The sequence below is a fragment of a genome, unplaced genomic scaffold, assembly GCF_019419815.1.
Source record: "Pyrus x bretschneideri cultivar Hongxiangsu unplaced genomic scaffold, Pyrus_bretschneideri_v1 Contig4, whole genome shotgun sequence".
Classification (NCBI taxonomy): Eukaryota; Viridiplantae; Streptophyta; class Magnoliopsida; order Rosales; family Rosaceae; genus Pyrus; species Pyrus x bretschneideri.
The window spans coordinates 210,851-224,660 of NW_025999723.1; the positions used below are offsets into that span (position 1 = coordinate 210,851).

A 13,810-nucleotide genomic window follows, 5' to 3' on the forward strand; every position below is an offset into this window, starting at 1 on the left:
TATGAGTATCGAATGACCTGATATAATTGGTAAACAATAATTTTTCGTTGAAATGAATAGTGCACCACGGTGGCAAGTTCCGGTCTTAAAATGCATTCGATTTTCCAATTAGAGAAAAGCATTACACTCGGATGGGGTTGAGTACAGTGTTGACAAGATCTCTCATAAGCTAGATACAACTAATCTACTCTAGCATTGCATCCCCTGAAGTTTCGGCAGTAGCAGCTGCCGCCTTCTTCGAAGATTTTCCTTTATTCTTACCTGTCCATTGAGAAAAACAGCAAATTTGAGCACTCACAGAAAATGATGACAGCAAAACAAATATAACAACGTATGACGGGAAGAGACGCGAGAATATCAAAGTAACTTTTACCTTTGCGTTGTAGTTGTTTGAGCTTGACACTCTTCTTCTTCATGGGAAACTTTGAAGTTGTCTTGGTGTCTTTAGATTCTTCCCCTTCTACAAACAAAAGACCTTATGTCAGCTTCTTGATGCAATCTCCGTTGGATTTAACAGAAACAAGTTAACTAGCAATGCGTTGTTTAATTTGGTGTACAACGATTAAAGATTAATTAATCATGATTTCGAAGCTTAAGATCAAGATTAAAAATTCAACGGAGAGATTGAGAGGAGTTACCATCAGCATCGGCAGCAGCCATTTCCACATCTTGCATAGTTATCAGTCCCTTTTTCACAGCCTCGTTCTGGTCCTGAAATCAAAATTTTAAACTACACAAAAATTAACAAAATTATAATTTATAACAACACGTATAAACAGTAATTAAATTTGATTTTGAATCTTTGATGGAGTAATTAATTACGGGTCAAGGAATACAAATTAAAAGTTAATAATGAGAGGAAAACGTACTCGGCGCCATTTTTTCAAGAGCTTGCGCTTGCGCTTGCCGGAGATGGAGAGGGGTTGGGGCTTGTTGTGGAGCTTCCCAGTGGTTGCGTCGCCGTGAACCGCTCTCTTCTTCTCCGCATTCTGCGCTCGCTTCCTCTTCTGCACCTCATTAAACTTCGCCATCTCTCTTCTATCTCTCCTCTCTCTCTCTCTCACTAACCCTAGCCACCGCCAACTGCTTCAACTTCAATGAAAACATACTCGACTTGTTTTACGACTACGACGGCTGATACGGATCGGGTCTCCTTGGTAAGCCCAGCCCAATACAATATACGAAGAAGGAGACAGTGCTGGTTGACCCCAGGGCCCCCGCAAGTTCAAAATTTTGGTTGTTGCTAAGGGCACCCAAGTGTTTCTCAGCACCACATCCAACACTTCAAAGAGTTTCAAATAATTGTCTTGAAAAACAATAAGGCTTTTAGCCAAAATGATTATTGATATTTGCCTGACTACTCACTTTGGTTCATGATATTTGAAATCAATAGAAATGGTTTTTGATATTGTCTACTATCAATCATTTTGGTCATTCGATGAAAAATTATGTTAAATAAGGATTCAAATGACAAAATTACCCTCAATATGATAAACAATAGACCAAATAATTTTACAAAAATTGAGTGTATTTTTGTCATTTTATCTTTATTTTATGGAGATTTTTCATGGAATGACCAAAATGATTGATTATGGACAAACTCATGGACCAATTATATCAATTTCAAATCTCAGGAAACAAAGTGAAGAGTTATACAAATCTCACCATTTTGGCTAAAAAGCCAAACAAAAAAAAATATGGTCGTTGGAAATCCAACGGCTTTCCATTCCCCACGTGTCCAAGCCGTTGAAAAGCAATCAATGCTCTACTCCAGTGAGGCCCGGTGCTCTCCTGTAGTGAGGCCCACCGCTGCAGTTTTGTTGGCCCACTCTGTCTTCTTCACACGTGTTACACGTGCTTGACAAGAAAAAACGAAATAAAATTGTGGTTGACATCAGCCTAATGTTGGCACAAGCAGGGATTTGAGAAGAATATGCTTTTGCATGGATAATGGTTTGCCCACCACTTGTCCTTGCTTTTTTAGATTGCCAGAGAGAGTTTTATGAGCTGTATGGCAACACTGTTTCCTCCGCTCATACTTTCACCAACAGGTGGAGATGCTTTTAGAGATAATTTAGTAGGACAAGTTTTATATTACAAAAAATATGGACCTGCCTCTCTTACTTATATATTACAAGAATATATATATATATATATATATATATATGTATACTACGTCATATTTAGGTGAAGTATGATACATGAAGATTTGGATCACAACTCTAATGACTAATGTTTGGTTACACCACCTCCAGAAGTCCAGAAGTCCAGATGGCCTAAAGGCACTTGGCCTCAATTTCCTCAAGAGTAAGCCCCTTGGTCTCTGGGACGATGAAGAAAATGAAAAGTAGAGATGCCACTGCTATTACTCCAAATACATAAAACAATATTCCAGCTCCCAGCAATGCCTGTTTCAATCAACCCAATATTCATAAATTATCTCACTCACGATACATGAACGAACATTCCCAAACACAATTTAATCAAGAAAATCCTGAAAGAATTAACACGGCTGGTAATCTTAAGCACCTTTAGAGGAGAAAATGCAAATGTCACCAGTGCATTTGCAGCAAAATTCACAAGCACTGCTATACTGAGTCCTCGTCCCCTTAACCGTAAGGGGAATACTTCTGATATCATTAGCCAACCAATGGGACCGAAAGATATCTGCACAACAAGTCTCCATGGGTTAAACACCTCACCTATCTCAAAGGAACAAAATGGCGTAAAATTCAGCACGGTATACAACTTTCTGATTACCTGATAACATCCAACATACAACATCAGTGCAACTACAGCTGCAACCGGTGCATCATCAAAGAAAAGGTAATATGATCCCAAAAGGAATAATGAGATGACCTGTCATGTGAATAAAGTACATAAATTCCTCATGGTGCTCAACGTTTGAAGATTGTTGGTTCAAGTCTTATAATTCATATGAAAAACAAATAAAAATGAAAACATCAAACCAAATGGGGACTTACCATCCCCGTAACACCTCCAAGTAGTAGAGGTCTCCTCCCAAGTCTATCAACAACAAGAACAGCTGCTCCAGTCATTATTAACTACAATAAGAAAAGATCAATTCAGACATATCTTTTTTGGGAGTCAGTTTCTTCAATAGGAATGCAGACACTTCTGAGCAGGGAAATTAAGCAGAAAAGTATGGAATCTACATCTGAATAAATAGCATGGCATATCATTTAGAAAACATACCTTGAAAACACCAAGTAAAATTGAGACCCGTGTTGCATCAGATGCTTCAGAGAATCCTGCACTCTATTAAATTATATGGGTTATGATGAGAGACATTTTCCTAGGAAACCCTCGGAAGGGATAATCTTTCCAATCAATGTCCAATCAGTACCCTAGATCTAATAGGCAGGGTACCTGAAAAATCGATGCAGCATAGTACAGCACACTTGGTTGCCCTGTGATCTGTCATAGTATAGAAGAAGTAAGTATAAGCCAAGATTTCAACAGATTACAGCAGATCATATTCCTTGAAACTACCTGTTGGAACAAGACCAATCCAGCACCAATCACAAGGGCTTTCAAGCATTTTCCATGAAACATCTCCCCTAATGTGGCTTCTTTCTCGTCACCAACATAAGCAAGCTCAACCAGCATCTCATCTACTTGTGCAGGAGCTGAATCACCAATAGCACTACCCCTAAGCCGGCACAAGCAACTGATTGCAGTCAATTTTAACTCATCCATATTCCCTCTTCCCTGTATGGCACGTAGAAGGATCCATCTGGGTGATGCTGGTAGCCACCACATTCCGATACCCATAATTATTGCTAAAGGGGCAGTAATTCCATACATGTAGCGCCAACCAGCTACTGTGTCAACTAAAAGGCTACCAATTCCATAACCCGCCTGCATAAAATTCAAGGTGCTTATGATTTTCTGGCCTTACAAAAAATTAGTAACATAAAACTTTTGAAGAATAAGCTTACAAAAAAGAGGAGCAAACTTGAAAACAAGCTTTTAGTTGGCTTCAGTGCATGTCACGAACAAAAAAAAAAAATCATATACTCTCAGATGGAATGTAGAACTTACAACCATCCCAAGCACTATGAAGAACTCTTTGAGCGATATTAAGCGACCTCGTATTGCACTTGGAGCTGTCTCGGCAATATACATCGGAGCCGCATGCATTGCCTAAAGAGAACAAATTGAAAATTTATATATCTCAAGTTTCATAGAAGGAGCTAAGTATAGCTTTGCATTGAAAAAAGCATTCTATTCATTACCAGTCCAATTCCTATACCATATATGAAGCGTCCAATCACCATAACAGGCAAGTCGGGTGCTAATGCTGTTACTAGGCCTCCAAGAAGATACAATAAAGCAGCCAAAATCAACTCCCTCCTTCTTCCTTTATACAGATTAACCATTCAAACTTCATCAGTAGTGGAAGACATCATCGGTTTTACTTGTATAACTCAGAATGTATCAGGTAAAGTGAAAACCCCACCTAAGAAGTCAGCAACGTTAAAGGCCAGCAAAGATCCAATCAAGGCCCCATATAATGAGCCACTAGTCTGCAAATGAAACAGGTACCAATTAGATACATTAACCTGCTTTGAAGCCAAAGAAAGATGCACAAGAGAACTAAAAGGAAAAAACACTCGTAGAGATTTCAGTGACAGCAAGGAAGTTTGTTGTAAACTTACTATGAGACCAATTTCCACAGATGACAAGTTGTACCATGATACTCCGCTTAATGTGGCCGACTGCATTGGGTATGTTCTAAGAGAATCAGCAGTTACAAATAAAAATGAAGAACGTGCTATATGGGTAATAGCTCATGTATACCTCTATTGAGATTGTAGCACATGATGTTGCGCCAATATCATAGCCATATAGTAGTCCTCCAAAAGCTGGGAATAGAAATCTGACATCATTAAGGAGCAGTGTAAAGCCTGACTAATGTGGATTATCTGTAAAATGTTCAGTCTAAACAGAAGATTAGAGCAGATAAAACTGAAAAAAGAATACTCACGGTAGGATTGCAGCAATAAGAGAATAGTTTTCTGAATTGTGAGCCCCATCAAGAAGTGGCTCCTGTGCGTCGCCAATTTCACCTGAAGATTTCCCCACCTGAAAAATGGCAAACCATTAACAACTCCCAACAGAGAAGAGTTCTAAAACATGGATACGGATACGGTGACGACAGCCGATACATAAAATCTCTACAAACTAGGATATGGATACAACAACAACAACAACAACAACAAAGCCTTTTCCGACTAAGTAGGGTCTGCTATATGAATCCTAAAACATCATTGCGCTTGGTTCTGTGTCATATCTTACGTTAGATCCAACTACTCTAACTCTTTTCATAGAGTCTCTTCCAAAGTCCTCCTAGGTCTTCCTCTACATCTTCGGCCCTTAATCTCTGTCTCGTAGTCACAACAAACTAGGATATGGATACGACAATAAAAATAAATAATTTAAAACATTTTAACATGAAGACATCCAAATTCAAGTTCATTCAAAGTTATATTCCTTGTTTCAATTAGAGGCAAGCTCTTATGTGTTCATCAACTTTCAACTAAATCTTTGTTTCCTACTAATTTTTTCCTCAAATTTTTCATCTGAAGTGTAACGGTATCTTAAAAACCGAACACTTTTGTCCGGAGTATCCGACAAGTATTGCATCCGATACGGCACACGCGCCGCGCTCCATAGATTGAACGTTCGGTAGTATGTTCCATCAGCGCAAAGAAAAATGGAAATGAGAAAGTGCAAAAGAATAAAAATTGAGGGTAGAAAAATGAAACCTTTCCGAGAGAAGAGGGCGCGTGTTGCTCAGGATCGGACTCCATTGCTGCCTGCAGTTCACTGCACCAAGCAGCTCCCTAGAAATTATGTGATGAATCTGAGCAGCGCAACGGTGATTAACGACAAGTCTGTGAAACTGAATTGAACGGAGGAGAAGGGTAGTTAAGTAGGGCAAGTTATTGACAAAACCGAACTAGCCGAGTTGGGAGGTTGCTGTCCTCTCGAGTATTTACAATATTTGTAGTCGGGCGTATGAAAGAATCAGAAGTGAAGAGAAAGTTATCGAAGCTGGAACTGGGAAGGGAGACGAGGTGGGGTCGTAATGATAAAGTTCATAAGTTGTTTGTTAGGTGCGTACAAATGCAGATGCAGTGGTCAATGTCATGCAGCACTGAGTCATGACTCGTGACTCAAACACTCACTCGAGACCAGAAACAGAGAAGAGAGAGGTTGGTTGGTTGGTTGGTTGGCTAATTAACTCGTTTACGTTAACGGGTTATTTACATTTACACACTTTGCTTTTTGAAAAATTTACAGTACTTGTCATGGTGCGGTTAATGTCATAGAATTATACGGGTCTAGATTCTCTCTATCTCCTCTTTTCATTTTCTTTGTCCGTTTTCTCTCATATTCTCTATTTTATCTTTTTTTTTAATAAAAAAAAATTAATATAAGATATTGAAGCGGCTCACGTTCAAGTAAGAAAAAAAAAAAAAAAAAAGATAATCCTACTCTTTATACGTAGACGCACCACATCTCTAGCTTTTGACCCTTACACTAATTTTCTATGATAAAATTTGGTGTAAGATGTGATTTTTTAGGTAAAAAATTGCCATAACATTTTGGCAATGACTTATTGCAAATGTAGCTATTATCTAGAATACTAGAGAAGCATGTCGAGAAGCGAAATGTAGCGGAAGTTGGACTTACATGGTTCGTTATTATACCACGTCATTACTTAATCAAAACGCGACCATTTCGACTAGTAAGCTTCTCCTTCACTGGCTTGTTAGGCCAACTCGTGGTGAGTGTGAGTTCTCCACTCTCCGGTCCATTCACTCCCCTCAATAAAATTCAGAGAAATCTTTTTGCCACGTTTACTTACTTAAAATGATTGAAGGAGCCATAAATCGGTATAAAAAAAATGAAAATGAGAGATATCTAAGTAAATCACAAAGAACACTCTTCTTTTTACCATATTACGAATCAATGTGTGATCCACATACTTTTTCATTCATTTTAAATTTATTCTTTGTATGTAAGCAAGCCATTTATAGAAAGAGATCCTCTCTCAATCTGTGTCCGAAGCCGACAGACCGGAAAATTTGAACCACTCAATTTAAATCATGCGCCCTCGATAACCTATTCCACTAGCTTTCCTTACACAAAACCAAACCCTCTGGTCCACCTTGCACAAAACCAAAACCCTTGAACGGCGCGTATCTCCCTCTCTTGAACGGCTCGGATTTCCAGGTCTATCAACTTCGCATACATAGATCCAAAGATGATCTCAACTTCCCTTTATATAACTGTCTGTTTCACTCTAACAGCGTACCCTTTCATGCCTCGAGAAAACCACCGAGTGGAGATTGCTCCTACTCTTACTGTGAAACACAACCCTTTAGATTTGAACTGAGATAATTTACCCTCAACAAATCAAAATACCCGCATTTCATTAAACTATGAAGTTCGGGACTGTTATTTCCGTACAGCAAGCAATCCAAAGGATTCACAGCTATCAAATGATTCACATGCCATTTATTAACCGAATGGAATACACAGCACAATAATGCCGAATTTTTTCAAGTTCGAGCACGCACATGCCATAGAAACAACTCACTCCTTGGCTGGTTCCCAAGGTTGGTACCTGGTCCAGTCTCTCTGCCCCGGATTGAGGCTGTGCCCTTTGGAATGGTAAATAAACTCATCACCCTCCCCGGTGAAATTCTCTTTGTGTTCAATGCTGTACCTCTTTGGTTTTAGCATCAAAAGCTGCAACAGGAATTCATTTGTTTGTAAGCTACATGTAACAAGTTTTTTCACAGCATACGCGATCAAATATCTAAAAAGGAAGCGGGACTTGCCTCATCTCCCGTATGATCGGTTATGTAGTGCAGCCAACCGTGCCATTCTGGTGGTACTTGAGAAGCGTTATAGCGACTTTTCTCTGCATATTCAACCCATCTGTGTCTTCCTGTAAAATTCCTCCAATCAACTAGTAAGCTGTGAGCAATGAGCATACCTACCACAATAACCTTGAAGCAATGCAAAACTTTGAACAATGGCACATTCCCAATGCATCAAAGAGGAAAATGAGAACAGTCCTATATAACTCATGGCGGTAACTCAAATGGATGTGGTGAAATCATATGCACCAAGGCATGTAAGCATCTAAATAAGCAGTGTTCAATTGCTTGGCCAACCCCCACCAGTAATTTGCTTACATTCTTACAGAGAAATATGGGACCAGTTGTATAACCAGGAAGAAGAATTTGCACACTTCCTAGGAAACTAAAATTATTTCTATACCTTCTTTCATACACTTAGTAATAAGGAATTAAGATTTGAAAAGATACATACGACCAAGAATTGTATCATGATTTGAATATGGCTTGTGCTTGGAAATGCTAATTGACACCAACGGCACAACTCCAGTGTGCAGTAAAGAACTAATATTCTTATTGCTACATTAAGAAAGGCTGGGTGAAATGTAGAAAACACTAACCATATTGAGTGTCAAGCTTCTCATAATATTTATTGCCAATTTGATCAACACCTACAAGCCTCGCCCCAATATTGTGGATCTTAGTTTGCCTAAACAAATCAAATAAAATTTGTTAGATAAACTAGAGAAACAAAAATGACTAAAATATTCCAACACAATTAAAACCTGAAAACCACAACGAAGCAAAAGTATTCCCTCATTTCAATATTAATTCAGATAGCCTTCTTTAGAAAAGAGAAACCATTAACCGTATCAAACTTCCAGAATTATGAACTAATCCTTACAAATTCTAACTAGCCCACCAGTCACTATTCGATGTTTTATGTTCTCCTTCGAGTATAATACCAAATAAATCTCTGTGACGTAGAATTCACTAAACACCTTAAACTTTAACAAAGATGGGATAGTCTGTTGAATGGGCACATAACTTAGGTTATTTTAACAAACATGACTTTGACGAGAACTTACATTCAAAAGAACTAAAATTCTAAATATAATGTAAACACTGCACTTATGCTCGTTTGTTAAGAAAATCAAGTATGAGGGAAGTAATGTAACTTACGTAAGGTTTCCATCGAAAATACAGTTTCTGCAAGATTTGGAATAGTATAAACAGTCAGCACAGTATAAAGAATCAACGATATAGGATACGAAACCAAAAAACGCAATTTAAGAGCCATTCAGCGAGCTACTAAAAGACATCTCAGTGAACCCTGTACATCAGAAAATGCTCCAAATCCCAAAACTACAATTATAGCAAAAGATATCGTCCCTGAGCGCCAAAGAGTAAAACTTTATGACAAATGTTTTAGCTTTTCATTTGTTTTCTTTCCTACATTTTCCTACCAAGCCAACAGATTATCATTAGAGAACAGACCAACAAAATTATCTCAACCCACCCAGCTCAACACCTGTTTGCTTCAGCACCTTTCGAAGTTCGAACTCCCAAAAATTATTGCTTTTTTTTTTATGCAGCAAAAATAAGAAAAACCCAAAACCAAAATCGAAAATTCAAAATCTGATTTGCCATCCCAGTTTGATTTATCAGGTACCAAGGAGGACAAATTGGATTCAGAAACACTAGTTGCAATAAGAAAAACACCAACGATGCTCTTGGCATCCAATCATATACGTTGCAGAAGCAAATTTTAGATCTTTGACATCCCCCAAAGCATTACATTAACAAAAATGAATAAATCAATCAATTCAAAAAGCTAAAGATAGAGAGAACATACAAGAAGCCATCCTCCTTGAGCTCCTTTAAGTAGCTGCGGAGACCTCTCTCTCTGATCGCCTTCACGACGCTCTTCACCACCGTCGCCATTCTCTCTCTCTCACTCTCTAGCTCGCCTGTATTTCTCGCAGATTTGGGCAAGCACACAAGATAGGCGGGCCGGGCCGGGCTCTCGATCTCAGCCCGTTGCTAATCTTTGACGGGCTCGGATTTACGTCGGGTCGGAAAATAAAAATAAACTCGGATTGGGTGCTGTTTGAGTCCTTCACACGTGGCAATTAATCATTGGTTAACCTACATCATTTTTGTTTTCCATTTTTTTGTTGGCCTGATAGCATTTTTTTTTGTTTGTCTGAAAAAATAAAAGCCGGGAGGAAGAAGAAGAAGCAGCACAAAACCCAAAACTTCCACAGAGCGAGCTTCTCACAGGTACTCTCAGTTGCTTCAATTTTTCTATGAATTCTCATTTGTTAAGATGAAATTATTATTTACTTTCTCAAAATTGCTTTCCAATTTCCGATTTTTAATATTTGCTTCGGATTTAGGGTTCATTTGAGGATTTTCATTTGTGTTGTTTGAATTTCTAGGTGTCACCTTGATGGCACTGTAACATTATTTAATCTGAATCTGTTCGGAAACCGAATCGGAAACTGGTCAATAGTTGGCCTGTAAGAGCAACCTCATCGATTAGTTTTGAGGAAAATGATGAAGCTGCAAACCTATGCCGGGATTAGTTTGGTAGCAACCCTAGCGATTGTTTATCATGCATTTAGCAGTAGAGGCCAGTTTTATCCGGCAATGGTGTATTTGTCGACGTCGAAGATCAGCTTGGTGTTGCTTCTCAACATGGGTCTGGTCATTATGTGTACTATGTGGCAATTGACTAAAAAGCTCTTCCTTGGATCACTCCGGGAAGCCGAGGTTGAGAGGCTTAATGAGCAGTCGTGGCGGGAAGTCATGGAAATCCTCTTTGCCATCACTATTTTCAGGCAGGACTTTTCGGTCTTGTTTCTTGCTATGGTTACGGCTCTGTTGTTGATCAAGGCTTTGCATTGGTTGGCTCAGAAGAGGGTTGAGTACATCGAGACTACTCCGTCTGTGCCCATGCTGTCTCATGTTCGGATTGTCTCCTTTTTGGGTTTCTTGCTTGTTCTAGATAGTCTCTTTTTGTACAGTTCAATTAGCAACTTGATAAGGACACAAAAGGCCTCGGTTTCCCTCTTCTTTTCATTCGAGTAAGTGATCCATCTTAATGCTTTGTATTTCTGATTCTTTTTGTTTGCATTTTGGAACATGCTACATTTTATTTGATCAAACTTAGATCACTTGGGCATTTTTTAATCTGATAGTTAATATTGCATTAAGCTTCATTATATTGGAAATGAGTGGAGCAAGTCTATTATGTTGTTGTGGAAAGTGGTTGATAGGGCGAATGATATGAAGGTGCATTGAATGATTTATGTCGAGTACGAAAGGCAATAGGAGAGAACTAATAGTTGTGATGGGATTATACAGAAAGCATTAGATATGAAAAGCCAATAATATGGACAAGTCATGAATTTCTGCATTCTTCAGTCTTTCTCATTTTAACAATGTCCATGATTTTGTATCTCAGGTACATGATACTAGCAACAACAACAGTGTCAACATTTGTGAAATATGTTTTCTATGTTACTGACATGCTTATGGAGGGACAATGGGAGAAGAAGCCTGTCTACACGTTCTACTTGGAACTTATTCGGGACTTGCTTCACTTGTCTCTGTATTTGTGCTTCTTCCTTGTGATTTTCACGTGAGTATTCTGTTTATCTTTAGGTTTAGATAAGTTGCTTACACAGAATTTTTTTTTGCTAAATATGACACAATTTGGAGTACATGTTGGGCTCAATCTGTGTTGAATGCAACGTGTTTGGCTCCGTAGTGGCAGAGAAGCTGTGGACATGAAGTTAGGATATGATATAATAGTTGGACCAAAATCCTACCAATTTAAATTTTAAGCATATGGAGAATTTTGCTTGTTGACGTGAATAAGCTGAGGTTATTCTATCTTGATTGACGTGGAGTATTGTCCCATCCCAGGTACTATGGTGTGCCATTGCACTTGATACGTGAGCTCTATGAAACATTTAGGAATTTTAAGATTCGCATTGCTGATTATATTCGTTATCGAAAGCTCACATCAAACATGAATGATCGATTCCCAGATGCTACGCCTGAAGAGCTTAATGCGTAAGTTTAAAGTCTAATTAGTTTCAAGTGTTGTAATTATCAAATTCTGCATATTGGAGTCTTAGTTGTTGATGATCAATATGCAGAAGTGATGCAACTTGTATCATTTGCCGTGAAGAGATGACAACAGCCAAGAAACTATTATGTGGACACCTTTTTCATGTTGCTTGCCTTCGATCATGGTTAGAGCGACAGCATACCTGCCCTACTTGCAGAGCCCTAGTTGTACCTCCTGACAGTGGGACTGGTACAGCTGGACATAGGGGTTCACAGTCAGATGCTCACCAACAGGGTAAACTTCTGAGCAGTGCAATTTGTGTTGTATCTTTTAGTTTCTGTGTGACAACCATAAGGTCTGATATTTGGTTATTAAAGGAAAAGAACTTTGTAGTTTTTAAACTTACATTTCCTTTTCCTTTATATAAGATAATTATTGAGGGTAAAGAAAAACGAAGGCACCAATAAAATGCCAGTTGGATTTCATGCTCTTTGTTTATATAATCTATTTTGATCATTTGAGACTCTGATCTTTTGTTCAGTATAAAATTGAAGCGAGTTGACTGATGATTTTAATTGGGAACATGGGCAGGCACAACGGCTCAGGGTGGTGGAGTTGCTGGTGATAATGTGAGCCAACATGAAGCCAGGCTCCGAGCTGCTGCTGCTGCTGCATCAATATATGAGAATTCTTATGTATATCCTTCTGCAAACAGACTAGTATGGTAATGACACCTGTATCCTAAGTTAAGGTTTACATTTTTATTGGTGGAGTGATCATATGTGTCCATTGTATTTTAATTTATTTCTAGGTTGCTTGTGAGAGTGTGCTTGATGCATATAATTTGAATATGTTGCACTGCATAGAATGCTGCATGCCAGAGCCTTACAAACTATGCCCTCTTGTATGCAGGTCTCCCGGATATACGGCAATTCCTCAGGTTCAAAGACATACGGCTGACTACTCCTCTAATACTGAATCTAGTGGAGAATCTTCTATTGGACAATCACTGCCACAACTTGCAGCCCAAGGTGGAGCTGCAAACTTGTCCTTCTCTCAGTTTCCACCTTACATGTTTGTCCCCGGAGCCAACGCGGCCTATGGGGAGAGGTTGGGCAGCGATCCAAATCTGACAGCTTCTCGGCTGGAGGCCCAGAAAAAGCTTCTTCAGCACCAGATTGAGGTATTAAAGAGAAGATGAATAACTTTTGTTGTGATCTCGTGGTCGTTACCCCTGATTTCTCCCGCTTAGTAACTGCTTTTATTGTACAGATGCTGCAGAATCAGCTCCAAGTTTTACAGAAACCAAAACCAAATGAAAGTGTGGACATGGGTCCAACAACGGCATCTTTGGATGACAAAGGAAAGAGTGTCGCAGCTTGTTCGTCTGTTTCAGACTGTGGACGTCATGAAGATCGGGTTGATTCGTAGACATGGCATAACTTTAGGTATATTGTATGACACAATATATGTGGATAACAATGGATGAGAAAAATAGGTTAGGGATGAGTGAATAACTGGAGTTTGAGCATATTATTGTACAAGTTAGTCTTTTCCTCTCGTTGCAAAAGAATTTTCTTATCGTTTTCTACTTATAACATTTACCAATACCGTAAAATAGTAGCTTGCTCCATACGTAACGCCCTCTAGATTTTTGTATGGGTTGCATTAAATGTTGAATATTTGCTTGCATTCCACGAAACGAAACTAATCAAAATCCTATAAGATGCAATAGCCAGTCATCACCACCTCCACGCGGAGAGTCTCTTTTAATCATTTCATCACGTTTTTTAATAAGTAACAAATATCTATTGATTAAACATGTGACGTT

The 13,810-nt window shown here is 38.8% G+C and overlaps 4 protein-coding genes across 5 annotated transcripts; 1 reads left to right on the forward strand and 3 right to left on the reverse strand.

Annotated features, from left to right (window-relative positions):
- Nucleotides 1-77: 77 nt before the first annotated feature.
- On the reverse strand, nt 78-1,143 carry LOC103951508. The gene is made up of 4 exons (XM_048565793.1): nt 870-1,143; nt 639-711; nt 374-460; nt 78-261 (listed from the first exon to the last, which is right to left on the reverse strand). Exons 1-4 carry the CDS (start codon nt 1,029-1,031, stop codon nt 185-187), a joined length of 399 nt encoding a protein of 132 aa, XP_048421750.1. The 5' UTR covers nt 1,032-1,143; the 3' UTR covers nt 78-184.
- Nucleotides 1,144-2,162: 1,019 nt separating this feature from the next.
- LOC103951509 (D-xylose-proton symporter-like 2) lies at nt 2,163-6,237 on the reverse strand. Of its 2 annotated transcripts, none has more exons than XM_048565875.1 (14): nt 5,793-6,237; nt 5,012-5,109; nt 4,825-4,889; nt 4,683-4,742; nt 4,484-4,550; nt 4,260-4,384; nt 4,066-4,167; nt 3,514-3,882; nt 3,391-3,438; nt 3,217-3,279; nt 2,985-3,065; nt 2,761-2,859; nt 2,530-2,667; nt 2,163-2,408 (listed from the first exon to the last, which is right to left on the reverse strand). In XM_048565875.1, the coding sequence occupies exons 2-14, from the start codon at nt 5,058-5,060 to the stop codon at nt 2,277-2,279; spliced, it is 1,398 nt and encodes a 465-aa protein (XP_048421832.1). In that variant the 5' UTR covers nt 5,061-5,109; nt 5,793-6,237; the 3' UTR covers nt 2,163-2,276. The 2 variants fall into 2 exon arrangements, with proteins under 2 accessions (XP_048421832.1, XP_009361176.2); XM_009362901.3 differs by having other exon boundaries at nt 4,825-4,903; nt 5,793-6,236.
- Nucleotides 6,238-7,447: 1,210 nt separating this feature from the next.
- On the reverse strand, nt 7,448-9,905 carry LOC103951510 (probable NADH dehydrogenase [ubiquinone] 1 alpha subcomplex subunit 12). The gene is made up of 5 exons (XM_048565463.1): nt 9,754-9,905; nt 9,081-9,107; nt 8,519-8,607; nt 7,878-7,987; nt 7,448-7,785 (listed from the first exon to the last, which is right to left on the reverse strand). Exons 1-5 carry the CDS (start codon nt 9,840-9,842, stop codon nt 7,630-7,632), a joined length of 471 nt encoding a protein of 156 aa, XP_048421420.1. The 5' UTR covers nt 9,843-9,905; the 3' UTR covers nt 7,448-7,629.
- Nucleotides 9,906-10,029: 124 nt separating this feature from the next.
- Nucleotides 10,030-13,574, forward strand: LOC103951511 (ERAD-associated E3 ubiquitin-protein ligase HRD1B). Its single transcript, XM_009362903.3, has 8 exons — nt 10,030-10,181; nt 10,340-10,987; nt 11,368-11,544; nt 11,832-11,981; nt 12,068-12,273; nt 12,571-12,703; nt 12,892-13,162; nt 13,252-13,574. Exons 2-8 carry the CDS (start codon nt 10,455-10,457, stop codon nt 13,408-13,410), a joined length of 1,629 nt encoding a protein of 542 aa, XP_009361178.2. The 5' UTR covers nt 10,030-10,181; nt 10,340-10,454; the 3' UTR covers nt 13,411-13,574.
- The last annotated feature ends 236 nt before the right edge of the window (nt 13,575-13,810 follow it).